Source organism: Colias philodice, chromosome 5 (assembly GCF_061535455.1).
Source record: "Colias philodice isolate Cphi_HAF_F1 chromosome 5, ilColPhil1 Martin Lab GWU primary, whole genome shotgun sequence".
Classification (NCBI taxonomy): Eukaryota; Metazoa; Arthropoda; class Insecta; order Lepidoptera; family Pieridae; genus Colias; species Colias philodice.
This window is the reverse complement of record NC_143090.1, coordinates 5646461-5660517: the sequence shown is the minus strand read 5'-3', so window position 1 is coordinate 5660517 and position 14057 is coordinate 5646461. Positions and strand designations below refer to the sequence as shown.

At 32.0% G+C, this 14057-nt stretch overlaps 1 protein-coding gene across 4 annotated transcripts in view; it reads right to left on the bottom strand.

Annotated features, from left to right (window-relative positions):
• Positions 1 to 14057, bottom strand: part of LOC149488439 (lachesin-like) — an 86885-nt gene that overhangs the window by 4291 nt on the left and 68537 nt on the right. For all 4 annotated transcript variants that reach the window (XM_089695579.1, XM_089695576.1, XM_089695578.1 and 1 more), the window contains exons 2-7: positions 12628 to 12684; positions 5790 to 5893; positions 5383 to 5590; positions 4477 to 4632; positions 3481 to 3609; positions 2222 to 2359 (exon numbers count right to left, since the gene is read on the bottom strand). In XM_089695579.1, the coding sequence (XP_089551705.1) occupies positions 2222 to 2359; positions 3481 to 3609; positions 4477 to 4632; positions 5383 to 5590; positions 5790 to 5893; positions 12628 to 12684 (792 nt within the window). The remainder of the gene's footprint in view (positions 1 to 2221; positions 2360 to 3480; positions 3610 to 4476; positions 4633 to 5382; positions 5591 to 5789; positions 5894 to 12627; positions 12685 to 14057) is intronic.

The window sequence follows — 14057 nt, the reverse complement described above, 5'->3', positions numbered from 1 at the left end:
GGTTAACTTTTGAACTACCGCACGAGCCGAGCGAGCGAAGCGAGCGAGTTGCAGCAGCGGCCGGTGTAAATATTTAAATAGGTAGCGAGGAGCGAAGCGACGAGCATCTTAGATTAACTTTTGAACTACCGCACGAGCCAAGCGAGCGAAGCGAGCGAGTCGCGGCAGTGGCCGGCGTAAATATTCAAATAGGTAGCGAGGAGCGAAGCGACGAGCATCTTAGGTTAACTTTTGAACTACCGCACGAGCCGAGCGAGCGAAGCGAGCGAGTTGCAGCAGCAGCCGGTGTAAATATGTAAATAGGTAGCGAGGAGCGAAGCGACGAGCATCTTAGGTTAACTTTTGAACACCCGCACGAGCCGAGCGAGCGAAGCGAGCGAGTTGCAGCAGCGGCCGGTGTAAATATTTAAGTAGGTAGCGACGAGCGTGTGACTAACGTTTTTCTTTAATATTGTATATAGTAAATTATTTTTTGAAAAATAAGGACATAAAGAAGTTTCACTTCTTACGTGTGTACTCTAGTACACGCACACATTTTTTTTAATAACAATTGTTTGTCGACAAGGAATAGACCGTACATTATTTTTGTACCTATCTAGTTTTTCTTAATATGAGTTCTGCTTTTAACTAAGGTCATTTTATGCTTTAAATAATAAAGAAATAAAATATCCATAAATTTGTTTCAATATGAAAGCAATTCAAAGTATTAACAATCGTTTCTAGGAAAAGGATTACATTGTGGACCGACATTACATTATCTGTCATTTGGAACAGAAATCATAGGAGAAAAGCATTAAAGTAACTTTTACTTCAATTCAATTTACGGTCAATTGTATAGCTAGTACCTTTCCTTCAAAGGAAACTATTCTCATCATCGAGCAATAAATCATTGATAGAATCGTACAATGTTACATTTTGACAGCAGCGTATGTTATTTAGTCGTTCATGATGTATGGTTTCTGTTGTTGGAAAGTATTATTATCTATCCTGTCTTGTAGCTATGTACCGATTAATTACAATGTGAATAATAGGATTTGATTTTATCGATGCATGCATTTCCTTAATGTTTGTTATGTAAACAAAAGGGTTTGGATTTGTATCTATTCTTCCGGTTATGAATTTGTTGTGTGTTTTGTATTATTATTTATGGATGTCTATAATAATGTGTTTACGCTGATATATACAAATAAATAGATATGAATATATTATACAGTCTTTATTTCTACAAATTATACTGATTTTAAAATTAGTTCAAAGTTAGAAGTGACAATACTGATATAACTGTCTGTAGGTAAAGCTCTTATATTCATTATAAATTTATTAGAGTGACGAATTAGTTTTCCAGATCTCGTAGATTATGTATAAGCTTCGAGCAATGTAAACGTCTAGTATTTAATGACGACAGATCGCTTCAGTTCTGTTAGAACAGGATAATTTCTCCTGATAATATCTCATCTAAGATTCAGATAAAACATTAGCATCGATTCAACGAACACGTATTTCTATCAGGAAACTATAGCAACTACAAAGAATCACTGGAAAACTTTCTCTTTGTAACTTACTTACGTTTGAACGACTTTCAATAACCTAAATACTATGTTTCACTATTGTATTTGTTCGTTTTAGCAATCGCTTGTTTCGTAGAATTCAATTATGTAAAATAGACTGCAGTTTCAAAATTTTACAATTGATTTCAGACACTGACCCCTATTAAACTAGTTGGTACGTTGGACTGTAAAAATGCCAGCCGTTTTTGTCATGTTTTAGAGTGCCGCGGAGTACTGCGAATCAAATTTGACGTCGAGTCTATACGATAAAAGGTATATAAATTTTAGGGACGTGTAATGGAAAAAAGAGAAATAACTCTTATAAAGTGTAAAAAACTGGTCGCTTATGGCTTTTATATTTTTTATTTGGTATAGATTTAATTGTTAATACGGTTGTGGGATCAATAATTAATCAAATTACAATAATATAATCGTTAATCTAAACAAAAAGATTGTACCCAATAAATTATTTTATACTTAAAAAAATTTCCACAAAATTTGCTTAGCAGCTTGCTTATTCGAATTTTCTTAAGCATTTGACTTAAATTTTTTCCTAAAAATTCTTACACTTCAATCATTGAATTTGAAACATTGAGCTTAGCAACATTTATGACAATAACAATAACAATTTTAAATTGGAATGAATACTAAAAGCAAATAAGTAAGAACCTTACCGGATATAATCATATCTCCTCTGTCTGTTGTCCAGTAATTTATGGAGGAGGGATAGGCTTCAGTGTGACACTCTAACGTGACATCCTGACCTAGGTAAGCGCCTTCCAGCTGATTTGGTATTGATAACATCGGCGGAACTGTGACAAAGGTATTAGTTTAAATTTCCGTCTAAAGCGAGATGGTGATTAACATACTCACGTTGATTTGAAAAGAAGAAACAGAAGAAGAGACGATGACTTATTATTAATTCACAATATGAATATTTTGTAGCTATGAATGCACTTGGAATGCACATAATATTACCTATTGTGTTGTTAATGAATAATTTTAAAAATTACGAGAAAAGGTGAATGCTGTTTGTCGGGGTTCGTACCCTTGACCTATATTGATATAGCAAGAGACGTAAACGGTGTAAGTTACTATAAGTGATATAACTTTTAAGAAATCTTGCGGAGGCGGTTCACAATAGTTAGTACAGAAATAGAAACCGAAATATTATATTATTTAATTTTTTATAGACTGGAGCATTAGAATTTGTTGTGTAAATAATAAGAAAACAGCTATACAGATACTATTAAAGTTCAGCTATTGATGATTTTATCAACCCATTTCTTTAATTTTATTATCGTATCTGTTCTTTCATATGTTTGTGACGAGCGACTTACGAGCGCATCAAATCGGGGAAGATTATATTTTGCTGTATTTGTTATAAAATTATACAACAATCATATTTTAGAATTAAATCCTTACGTAAATTATTTGCTAAAACTAAACATAAAAAATGAAAAAAACTACGGCAAAGGCTTATATTTCTGTACGCTTTATGCAATCCGCTTACGGTCATAATTCAATTCACTGTAAATATTAAATTGAAATTTTCCACCAACAAAGTCCAAAAATAGCAGCTAACTTTAATCGGCTGACAGATTCGTACACGTATTAGGGATTGCCAAAATACGTGAATTAGATTTGAAGTTAAAAAAATACGGTCCATTTTTTTCCAAATGAAAAAATCTGATCCAATTTAAACCATTAAACATATGAGTGGGTCTTGTGTAGGTTATGATTTCGAAATAGCTCTGCTCCTTAAATAGTCAACAGATTTGCTCCCTGAATATGTTTCCACATCAAATCTGTTTACTAACGCTACAGGGAATATGGATGTTTCAATCTATTCTTACTGCAGTCGAGCTTTACGTATTCAAAGTAATCCACTCGGGCTTAACTTCGGCTTAATGTAATGCTTGGTAATACTCACACTGAACCATTAACATGATGCGTTTACTAATCGAAGGAGGCACGCCATTAGACGCTATACATAAGTAGGCTCCCATGTGTAATCGGGACACCTTCGTTATCGTGAGTGTTTCACCGTCAACCACGCTTACTGTTGAAGAGAGAGAAAAATGATATACCTACAGGTGCAATGGTACCTTGACTATTAGAGATCGAATTAGATATAAATCTTACAGTGTGTGCATAATATGATAAATGTCAATGTGGAGATGTAGATACGTAGTACTTTGTTGTATAAATAAGTATTATGAGTTAGATTTCAAATTAAAATTTTGCACCTACCTACTTAAAATTTAAGGCAAACATGTAAAACGCAATAAACATAGTTAATATGTCGTAGGAGCAAAAAGTCAGGGACATAATTTTCACATCAATAATTGAAAATTTGTTGTGGTCTATACTTTCCATCATTACAAATCTTTGCTATAGGAAATGAAACATCTTGATCGGTTTGAATAGATTGGTAAACAGAGTTTACAATTTAATGAGCTTCTCACCTACCTACTTGTTTGAATACAATTATTATCAATGCAAGTAACACAACGGTAATTGATTATTAATGCTATATTCGGATACAAAATGTAAGGCTCCTTATTTATTATTGGTCTGGTTTTACGTTTTTATTTGTACATCGGTTTTGCTCAGGTTTATGGTACATGAAAAAGAATAAACGAGGCGTAACAGTTGTTATCGCAGTTGAAATAAAATAGGATTGTTTAGGGCATTTGTATTGACTACTAAATTTTGTAAAGCTATTTGAAAAACAACATTTGCTCAAAGTGTTATATTAAATTTAAAGTCGTTATTGTGTTGTTACGGAGCTATTATTAATGTGTGCTGAAATTATAGATGATAACTAATCAGGTATAGAATAGGCCATTTCGTTCTTTCTATCGTCTTCTTATACACACACAGTGTAAAGATAATACCTAAAGCAGAAAATTGATTGTGAGCATACCTGATTCGCCATTATAGTTAAAGTCCTGGCCGTCCTCCCGTCTCCACATCACATAAGGCTCCGGATAGCCGGAAGCCCGACACACTAGGGTTACATCAGCTCCCTCCCGCACCACCATGTCCGTAGACGTCATGTTGTCGATGATTGATGGAGGCACTGTACGAATTGTTCGATCCCTTAATTAACTAGAGGAAGTATTATGGCGTTACATTGAATAGGGTTTAATTTACTAACTTTGCGTAATGTTTGCGTATGATGATACTGTGTCATTTAGTTTATCTGTGAAAACACTGGCGTTGTAAACTTCGAAATAAATAACATACTAAAAACAGTATCTAAATTATTAGTAAAACGTAATTTTCTACTCTAATATATACTGAAATCAGGATATAAAATTACAGCGTAAGGATGAAGCTTTAATGAAGCCAAATTAGCATCATTATACAGTTGAACTTGTTAGTGACAATTCCACCACGAGTTTAAAGTTGCGATGAATTGTGCAATAATTTAACGGAACAAACAACATCAATGCTTTTCAAGTAATGTTCGCTGGCGCTCGCGCTATGTAGAACTAATTAGGTTGCATGCGAGGCATTTAGTGATGCTACATGAAATTGCTTAACTAGATGTGAGTGTTGTTTCAACTATGAAATTTAATTACCCTTGTGAAGACTTGATTCAATTTGGGGAAATGCATCTTTTAGTAATTTTTTTTATAATAAGTATGGTAAGAAATATGTTATCTAAAGTGTCAAAAACGCTAACATTTTTCTTGAATCAACAATGAATATCGTCTGTACTATTCAATATATATTTTTAATGATACACATAAATATGACCTAAAGATAAATAATTAACTGAAATTGCTCGACTTTTTCTCCTTGTATTTATACATATATAACTAACCTACAACTTGTAAATAGCCCTTCCTGGAGCGCATGGGGTCAGTGTTGACCTGGCACATGTACCAGCCACGGTCGACCTCCTGCACGTTCTTGATGTGCAGGTACCACGAGCGGTGGTCGTTGTACGACAGGCTGATGCGCGGGTTCTGCGTTATGATGTTGTGGTGGATGCTCAGAATTGTCTGGGTATCCATCCGCACCCAAGCCACCTGAAACAAACAAAAATTGTAAAAAAATTTGCAAGAAAAATTTTCGTCTTTGTGCGATTCACGTTTCATGTTAACTGTTCAATAACTGATCTTTTTTTTTCGTGGTTCTTATTTTATTTTATTAACAGAGGTCTTCTTTCTAATTACCAATCTACGTTTCTTTCCCTTTTTTTTATGAAGAAAAATTGTAGAGCCATACCTTAAATCCTCTTAAATTGTCAACAACGCAGGCCAACAAAGCATCTCTGCCGACAGTGACGGTGACATTTGGTATTGGCTCAGCAAATCTTGGGTACATCGACTCTGAAAGTAGATATTCATTACAATCTCTGTACGAAGACAAGGTAAACATGTTTACTAACAATAAAATACCTAATGGAATAACTTTATAGAATGGGGTCTCCTAGACTAGGTTAAGTATGCGAATATAGTTGGGAGCTGAAGCGCGATTTACCACTTACGCACTAATTAATTATAAGTAGGTAATTAAAATATAATGATTTCTATTCTGTGAGTATTCTAAAGAAACGAATGGCGTATTATAAAAATATAATGTTGAAGAAAAATTAGAAGAATAATCTAGTTTAGACAATATTTTAACAATATTGAACTTAATATTTTATCAGAATTGCCTAGAATTACATAGAGACATTATTATGAGGTAAAACAACCATGGCATGCAATTAAATGTTGGGTAAATTAATTTTCTTATAGAATATAAACATTAATTTATATTTGAAATATTCTATTACAATATCTACTCTACAGAAACTGGTGTTCATTGAACTAGATTCTATTTTATTTGTACCAATATGTATTTTGTTTATGATACCTTTATATATGAAAACTAATAAACGTCGAATAGTAAACCTCGCATGTGTTCCTCACGCTATAACCACAACAGTTTAGTCAGCTTTAGTCAACTTTATTTGATGCGTTCACGATAGCTGTAAAATCGAGTCGCACGCTTGTGCTATGTAAACGCGCGGTTAGGCGATACGTAGGTGCCACCGTGTCTGCGCTGGGGTGCGTGATTTATGCCCGGCCCACCACGACAAATAGCGGTTTGTCGTTGTATCACTCTTTCGCCGGTGAAATAATGTATCTGTCGTGGCCATATCGTAAATTTGGTAATTTCATGATATGATTGGCCATTTCACGAAATGGTCGCATTTCGTGAAATGGCCAATTTAGTTTGGCCACATCATGATGTGGCTTGAGCAGATCAATGATAAGAAATCGTTTCACGATATGGCCAACTAAACGCGCGGTTTTTTCATGAAATGATCAAAATTATTTGATCATATCGTAAAATAGTTACATTAATCATTGGTAGAGGCGCTGCAAGCTCTGTGTTTATGTGATAAGATGGCGGCCGCTGGCGAAAATTTAATTATTCGCAGTTAAAAACTTCATAATTCGTTTAATAACAATATGAAGAAAGTCATAGCAAAGAATTTACGACGGTTCGAGTACTATGGAAAATGTGGATATCTTATATGTATTGAAGAAAAAATGCGTCTTAAAATAATTTAAGACGCATTTTTACTAAAGTATTATAATTGTTTGTTTTTTAAAAAGCGATCCGCTTCTGGCACTCGCCGGCCGCTGCCGCGGCACGCTCGCTTTGCTCGCTCGGCTCGTGCGTTCTTTATTAAAGTCTAACCTAACCTAACCTAAATGTTTTCTATTGCAAAAACCATTCGCTTCTGGCAGTCGCCGGCCACTGCCGTGGCACTAACTTATATGACAATAAACAAGTTCTAAAAATATTCAGAATTTTTTAATGTTTTATGGACTTTATATATTTTATACGATCTGGCCAAATGTGGATGACCATATCGTGAAACGTTGACGATTTAACGATCTGATCAAACCATGTTGGCCATTTCATGAAATGCGACCATTTCGTGAAATGGCCACTCATATCATGAAATGATCAAATCTACGATATGACCACGACATATCCACGAGCTGATGTGAAAAAATCTAAATATAGTAATGTAAAAGCTTTCCTAGGTACGTAATTTATACGGTTCACGTGTTTTAAATGAAGATAGAGTTCATTTGGCGACACGTGTAGCGTAGGTATGCACGTACTAGGTACCTACTTGCACAATGCATTATTGTATTGTGCTGAAGAATCGAACCACTTTCGAATTTTATGATATTGAATCACTACATAGTATAAAGCAAAGTCGCTTTCTCTGTCCCTATGTCCCTATGTCCCTATGTCCCTATGTCCCTATGTATGCTTGAATCTTTAAAACTACGCAACGGATTTTGATGCGGTTTTTTTTAATAGATTCAGTGATTCAAGAGGAAGGTTTTAGTATATAATTTATTATGTTTTAGACAAAGCGGGCGAAGCCGCGGGCGGAAAGCTAGTATAATATAATTTAAGTTTCCTATTCATGGTGTAAATGCCACTTTTATCATATCATATTGGTTATTACTTAATTGTGGAAAGTTTATAATGTTAAATAGTTGAAATATAGTATTATTAAATTCTATCAAATACTTTATCTCGGTATTATTTTCAAGTATTATGAGAAAATTACTTCAAAATAATTTTCGTTATAAAATCTGTAATTCTAAGAACATGGAAGAAACCTTAGTAGTGAGAGCTAAACGCAAATTTTCCATAATAATGTACGACCAGACCTTGTAACCAATGGAAAATTCTACAAAAGCACAAAAAAAAGTGTATCAATTCAACTCAAACTCAAACATTTATTTATTCAATATAAGACCTCTTCTAGAATCACTTTTAAATCGTCATTACATATTGTTAACATTTACCATCGATTCGGAAAGCAGTATCTACGGAGAAGAACCGGTAAGAAACTCCATAGATGCTCTTTTAAATCATGTCAGTATTACACCTTTTACAAAATATGTAACAGCATATAATATTATCATAATATGCCAAAGAACTGTCCTGATAACTTTAAAACATCGTAAATAAATCTTTCAATAGTTAGAAAGAAAATAAACAATGCACTCAAATAATTATGGCACGCTAAAATATTTATTATTACGTAGCTCAATGTTACGTAGGTACTTTTATGTAAAGATTTATGTTTTCGATTTTTAAAACTCTGTTAAGTATACATAATAATATAGCAAGTTCATCTGTCAAATTAATTTCTGTTATTTAATTATAGGTACCTACTGGGAAAATTGCGAGAAAAATACTTCGTTGGGGGAGTGTAATATTAAAGAATAATTTTGATTCCCCAGAGATGTGAAAAAATACCAATCATATTTTATTGGAGGTAATACAAGTTCATTTACACAAACAAGTCAAGGTAATTGAAAATTATTAAGTACTTGGGCTGCAGAACATTGTAGGTGTAACATCGTTATACATATTACACAAATAATTTATTATTAATTATTATATTCACTTGTTTATATTTATTTAATTCAAATTTAACGTGTATACAGTAAACAAATTCAATGGGTGTGAAAGGTAAATAACACACGTGATGAAATTAATTATTTAAAAGACGAATATTATAAATAAACGAAATGAATTATAGTCTGACCAATAAATGGGTAGGTACTTATCAAAAAATAAAAATATTAAATCTATAATATAAAAATGAATCGCAAAATGTGTTGGTAAGCGCATAACTCGAGAACGGCTGAACCGATTTCGATAATTCTTTTTTTATTATATTCCTTGAAGTACGAGGATGGTTTTTATGTAGAGAAAACGTAAATATGTACCACGGGCGAAGCCGGGGCGGACCGCTAGTAATATAAATAAAATTTTTAAATTAATACCTACAAGATGTTGTATGTCCTATGTATGATAAATTATAATACTTTGTTTTGTATTTTGTTAATTGAGGCATTTCACGATTTTCATATCATCGCTTTTTTATAATCTCCCTTAAATTACATCGTTATAATTAAAAACTTAATTAGCATTTGATTACCTTAATGCCGGCGGTAATAACACAATTATTAAAAATAAACTTATCAATCTCTGTAGCTACTCGTACATACCATAAAGACAGCAAAACAATTTTTTCACATAATAAATTGATGTCTCATTTGAGTCAGTTTTACTTTGTAGGTTATTTGATCGATACAGCTGACAAGGACACCAATACTATTATCCTCCTTATTATCCACTTGAGTTGAATTCAGATAATATTAGGTACCTGTGATATTACCTATTTGATTTCAGGTGTAAATTATTACAATTTCCAAAATATAGGCAATATATTTTTCCTTTGTTACAAATGCTAAAGTGATATTCAAATTAAAATGGCTGTTGATCATAAGTAGGTAGTACCTATATTTGTCATTAATATCCATTAAAAATACCTCGATTTAAAATGATTAAATTAAATTGACATTCATTTAAATTATATTTAATTGTAAAAGGAAGCCAACGTTTTGTATCTGTAGCCGGTAGCATGATTGAAGTATACAATTAACATGTTATTAGTTCTAAGAATCTCTGTACATAATACATTTAACTTTAAATATTATACAATAATGAGAGTAAATCTTAATTAAAATCCTAAAACATGTTTTTGAAATGAATTTTAACACATACGCGTTAATTTGTTGGTGAATGAGTTTTTTGGACCTGGAACTGTAATCAGAAGAAGGTGATTTGAGATTAAAAAACAAGTTTGCAATAAAATCCGTCAACACCGCTTCTTGGAAGAAAGAAAACATGGGGATTACGCGAGCCAAATAGTATTTATTTATTTACACTTTATTGTGCTGGCATACAAATAAATCCTTCAAATTAAAACTTATGCACAGAAGGCGGCCTTATCACTTAAGAGTGATCTCTTCCATTCAACATACTGTGTGGAGTAATAACTAATAATGTGAAAGAGGAGGTAGGTAGGAAGTGCAAAAAAAAGAAAAAAATATATATATAAATATATCTTATATATATAAAATTCTCGTGTCACAATGTTAGTCTGCATATACTCCTCCGAAACGGGTGGACCGATTCTCATGAAATTTTCTGTGCATATCGGGTAAGTCTGAGAATCGGCCAACATCTATTTTTCATATGTACCACGGGCGAAGCCGGGGCGGACCGCTAGTGTATATATAATATTTTACACACATAGCTATATATCATTAGCTTCAAGTTTAGTATAATAGTAAATTATGGCTTTATGTACACCGCTATATTTTAGATAATATAAGTATTCAATATGTTTTTCTATAAAACTGTATATTATAATGTATGATGTGGAGTAACTTAAATAAATTTATGTAGCTTTGAACCTTTTAAAAGGTTGAAGTTAGCTTGTGGTTAGAACACTAGTAAAATGAATGACGTAGTTAGTTCAATATTATATTAATGTGTTGTACCGTATCCGTAACTGCTAATCCAAAGCCTTTCTATTATTTGCTTTGTTCTTTGTTCACGTTAATGGAAAATTGTAACTGAATTACTTATCAATTTTTATGTTTTTTTGTACGTATGCAGTAAAAGTAGGAAATGCAACGCAAATGAGTACTTTGAAATATTATTAAAAATAATTTTATATCTCTATTATTTGAATGCCTACTATGTATAACGTACCTATTCAATTCAATTCGAATACTTTTTATTGAAATTAATATTTGTCCATTTTGTCATTGAGCCTATTATGTAATAGGAAAGTGGAGTAGGAAAATAAAAGATGGTATTACAAATTTCAAACTGAACTTTTTTACTTAAATGACAGATTCTGTAATTGTCTATTTATTTAATTGCTACGAATGGCAAACATGTAAAAAAATAAAAGAAATATTTTGTTGTAAAATGGCAACACTGCACAAATTTAAAAGGCGGGTATTTTACTTCTCTGAAAATAACAAAAGTTGCCATTTCCGAACAAAACTCCACTTATTACTATCACGTAAGTAATCTAAGCGAAGCAATTTGTCGCGAACAATCAGTCGTTTTACCCTGAAATGGTTATTAAAATTGTATTGTTAATAGCTCGACGACTATTAACACATCTAGCTAGAATTTATTTTTAGACGTATTTTTTTTATGTTCCTCTACATTTCTGTTATTCCGTTTAAAATTACTATTTACTAGATTTATGTTCTAAAGTTTATACACTTTATTACGTAGTCCGCCGTGTAAATAACGAACAGCACCCTCATAAGTAAATTGAAAATAAGGAAGTTATTTTGCATAAAAGCTTGTAAAACTATGCACTAAATTTTAGTCAAAAGTTTTTTAAGTCAAAGGACCGCGCGGCTACCAACTACATTATAACTCTAACAACAACTTAAGACCTTTATTTCACTTTTGGTTACTCATGCAAACATTTTACATTCTTATTTATGTGGAAAGGACCATAACTCGTATTAATATAGCTGTGTATAGCGCTAATTAGGGAGAATTACGTCTGCAGCTTTGCTGTAGTGCCATTGAAATAATTAATGTAGAGAAATAACAGCTGAACAAGCCCCGTACGATACCTCTAACCGGGTGACAAATAGATTTGGTAATCCGCCGTTTTAACTGTGTTTCTGAGAAATGTGTTCCTATTTTATTTATTCATAGATTTATACAATTTAAAACTGAATTATTAACGTGCATATTATACTGCATTTTCATGACATAATAAATGCATGGAATAATATTTTAGTTTATATCTCGCATGATTAAGTACTGTAGTTTATTAAAAGAAAGCGTATGCTGGTTTTAATAGAAACATTATGTAGGTAACAAGAGGATAGTGCCCACGCTATGTTATTTATAAAGCGCATATAATGTATTTACTTCTTCTTATACGCCAGCAAAATACTTGAAAGATCATTAAATTAATGTTGTTTTTATGCTTTAATATTTTTTGATGAAACTGTTTTTGTTATCCTATTTAGTTCTCGGCATCATTTAATATTTTATTTTGGTTAATTCGAATTTAAATCTACACACGCGCAATGAAGTTACGAGCACAGTCTCTACTTTTCAAAAGTGTGAAGATCAAAATATCAAAACTTTTATTGATTAATTATGACCATATTGTGAAAATATATTTTCGACTTACCATCTGGGACTTCAATGGGTGCAACTGATACTACATTTTGACCCGGTAATTCCCGACCTGTAAACAAAATTCAGATCATTGACGGTTTTATACCAATCTATACTAATGTAATAAAGCTGAAAAGTTTGTTAGTTTGGTTCATCCGCTAATAATGAAAAATAGCCGGGACGGGAAAAATAGCCTCTTCTTTCTGCTAGAGGAATAATAATTTTAATGATCAGATTCCAAATATTACCACCTACTATAATATTATAAGTATAGATATATTGGTAAGTATTGATGTTTTTCAGAAAAAGTCAAAAAATGTTTTTTAGAAAAAGTGCCGTAACAAAAATTTCAAGGAGAACTATCTCAGCCAAGTTCTAAGTTAAGGAGTAACAATAGAACAACTTATAAGATGTACGAGTACTTGGAAATCTAAAAATTTTGAATGTAGTAGAAGTTTTATTCAAAATTCTATTGAAATTTAGTTACATTATGACTTAAGTACCTGCAGCCTTAGCAACTACGGAACTCTACATTGCGTACCTATGTCTTAGTATGTTTAATTTTTATTTGAATATCTGAACTATTAACAAACCACGACTAGTGACTTCTAGTATCTATGTGTATATAAAATCATCGCATGTATAGGATGAGTAGAACGCATTTTAATAACTGTAGGTACAATTCATAATATAGGTAACAAAAAAGGAAAAACAGTACATTACGCAAATTGTACTATAGAGTCATGAAAAAACAATACGACTATACTTATTACTTATTATTAATAGTGCAACCAAAAATAATTTTTAAAAGTACCTACCTAACTAACTTTTGTAAAATTGGCAAGTAAAATATTGAAAAATTTGAACTAATATGAATAATGGAAAATTAATTATTCAGTGCTCTAAATGTAATGGCATTAGTAAAAGTAATAAGCAGAGAACTGAGTACTATTAAAATTAAAAATTTGTTATAGGTACCTGTTAGAATTTATTTAAAAAAATAATACAAAATTAAGTAACATTCGCATTTATTGTTTAAAAAGTAAGTTTCATGAGTGAAAGTTTCACTCACGTGTCATCACTACATTGATATAAATGCTTTTATAAATCAGAAATGTACAAAAAATCTCCTATATTATGGATATAAAATGGTTTGAGTAGGCAAAACAAAATATTCTATTAAAATTGTACTTTCCGGGCGTACAAAGGGCTACCTACGTTGTTAGTTATAAATAGTTAGGTACTCAAAATTTGTCGCATTATATTCGTCAGAAGCCATAAAATAAATTGAACGTATCACTTCTGTGGTGTCGCTAACGTATCATTATCATATTAAAACATAATCCACATAATGGTGTCTAGTAAATTTATTTCAGTACAATAATAACCTATGAAACTTGAGTACCCCGTTAAAAGTTTCAACTTTTAATTGCCGCTCGCTAT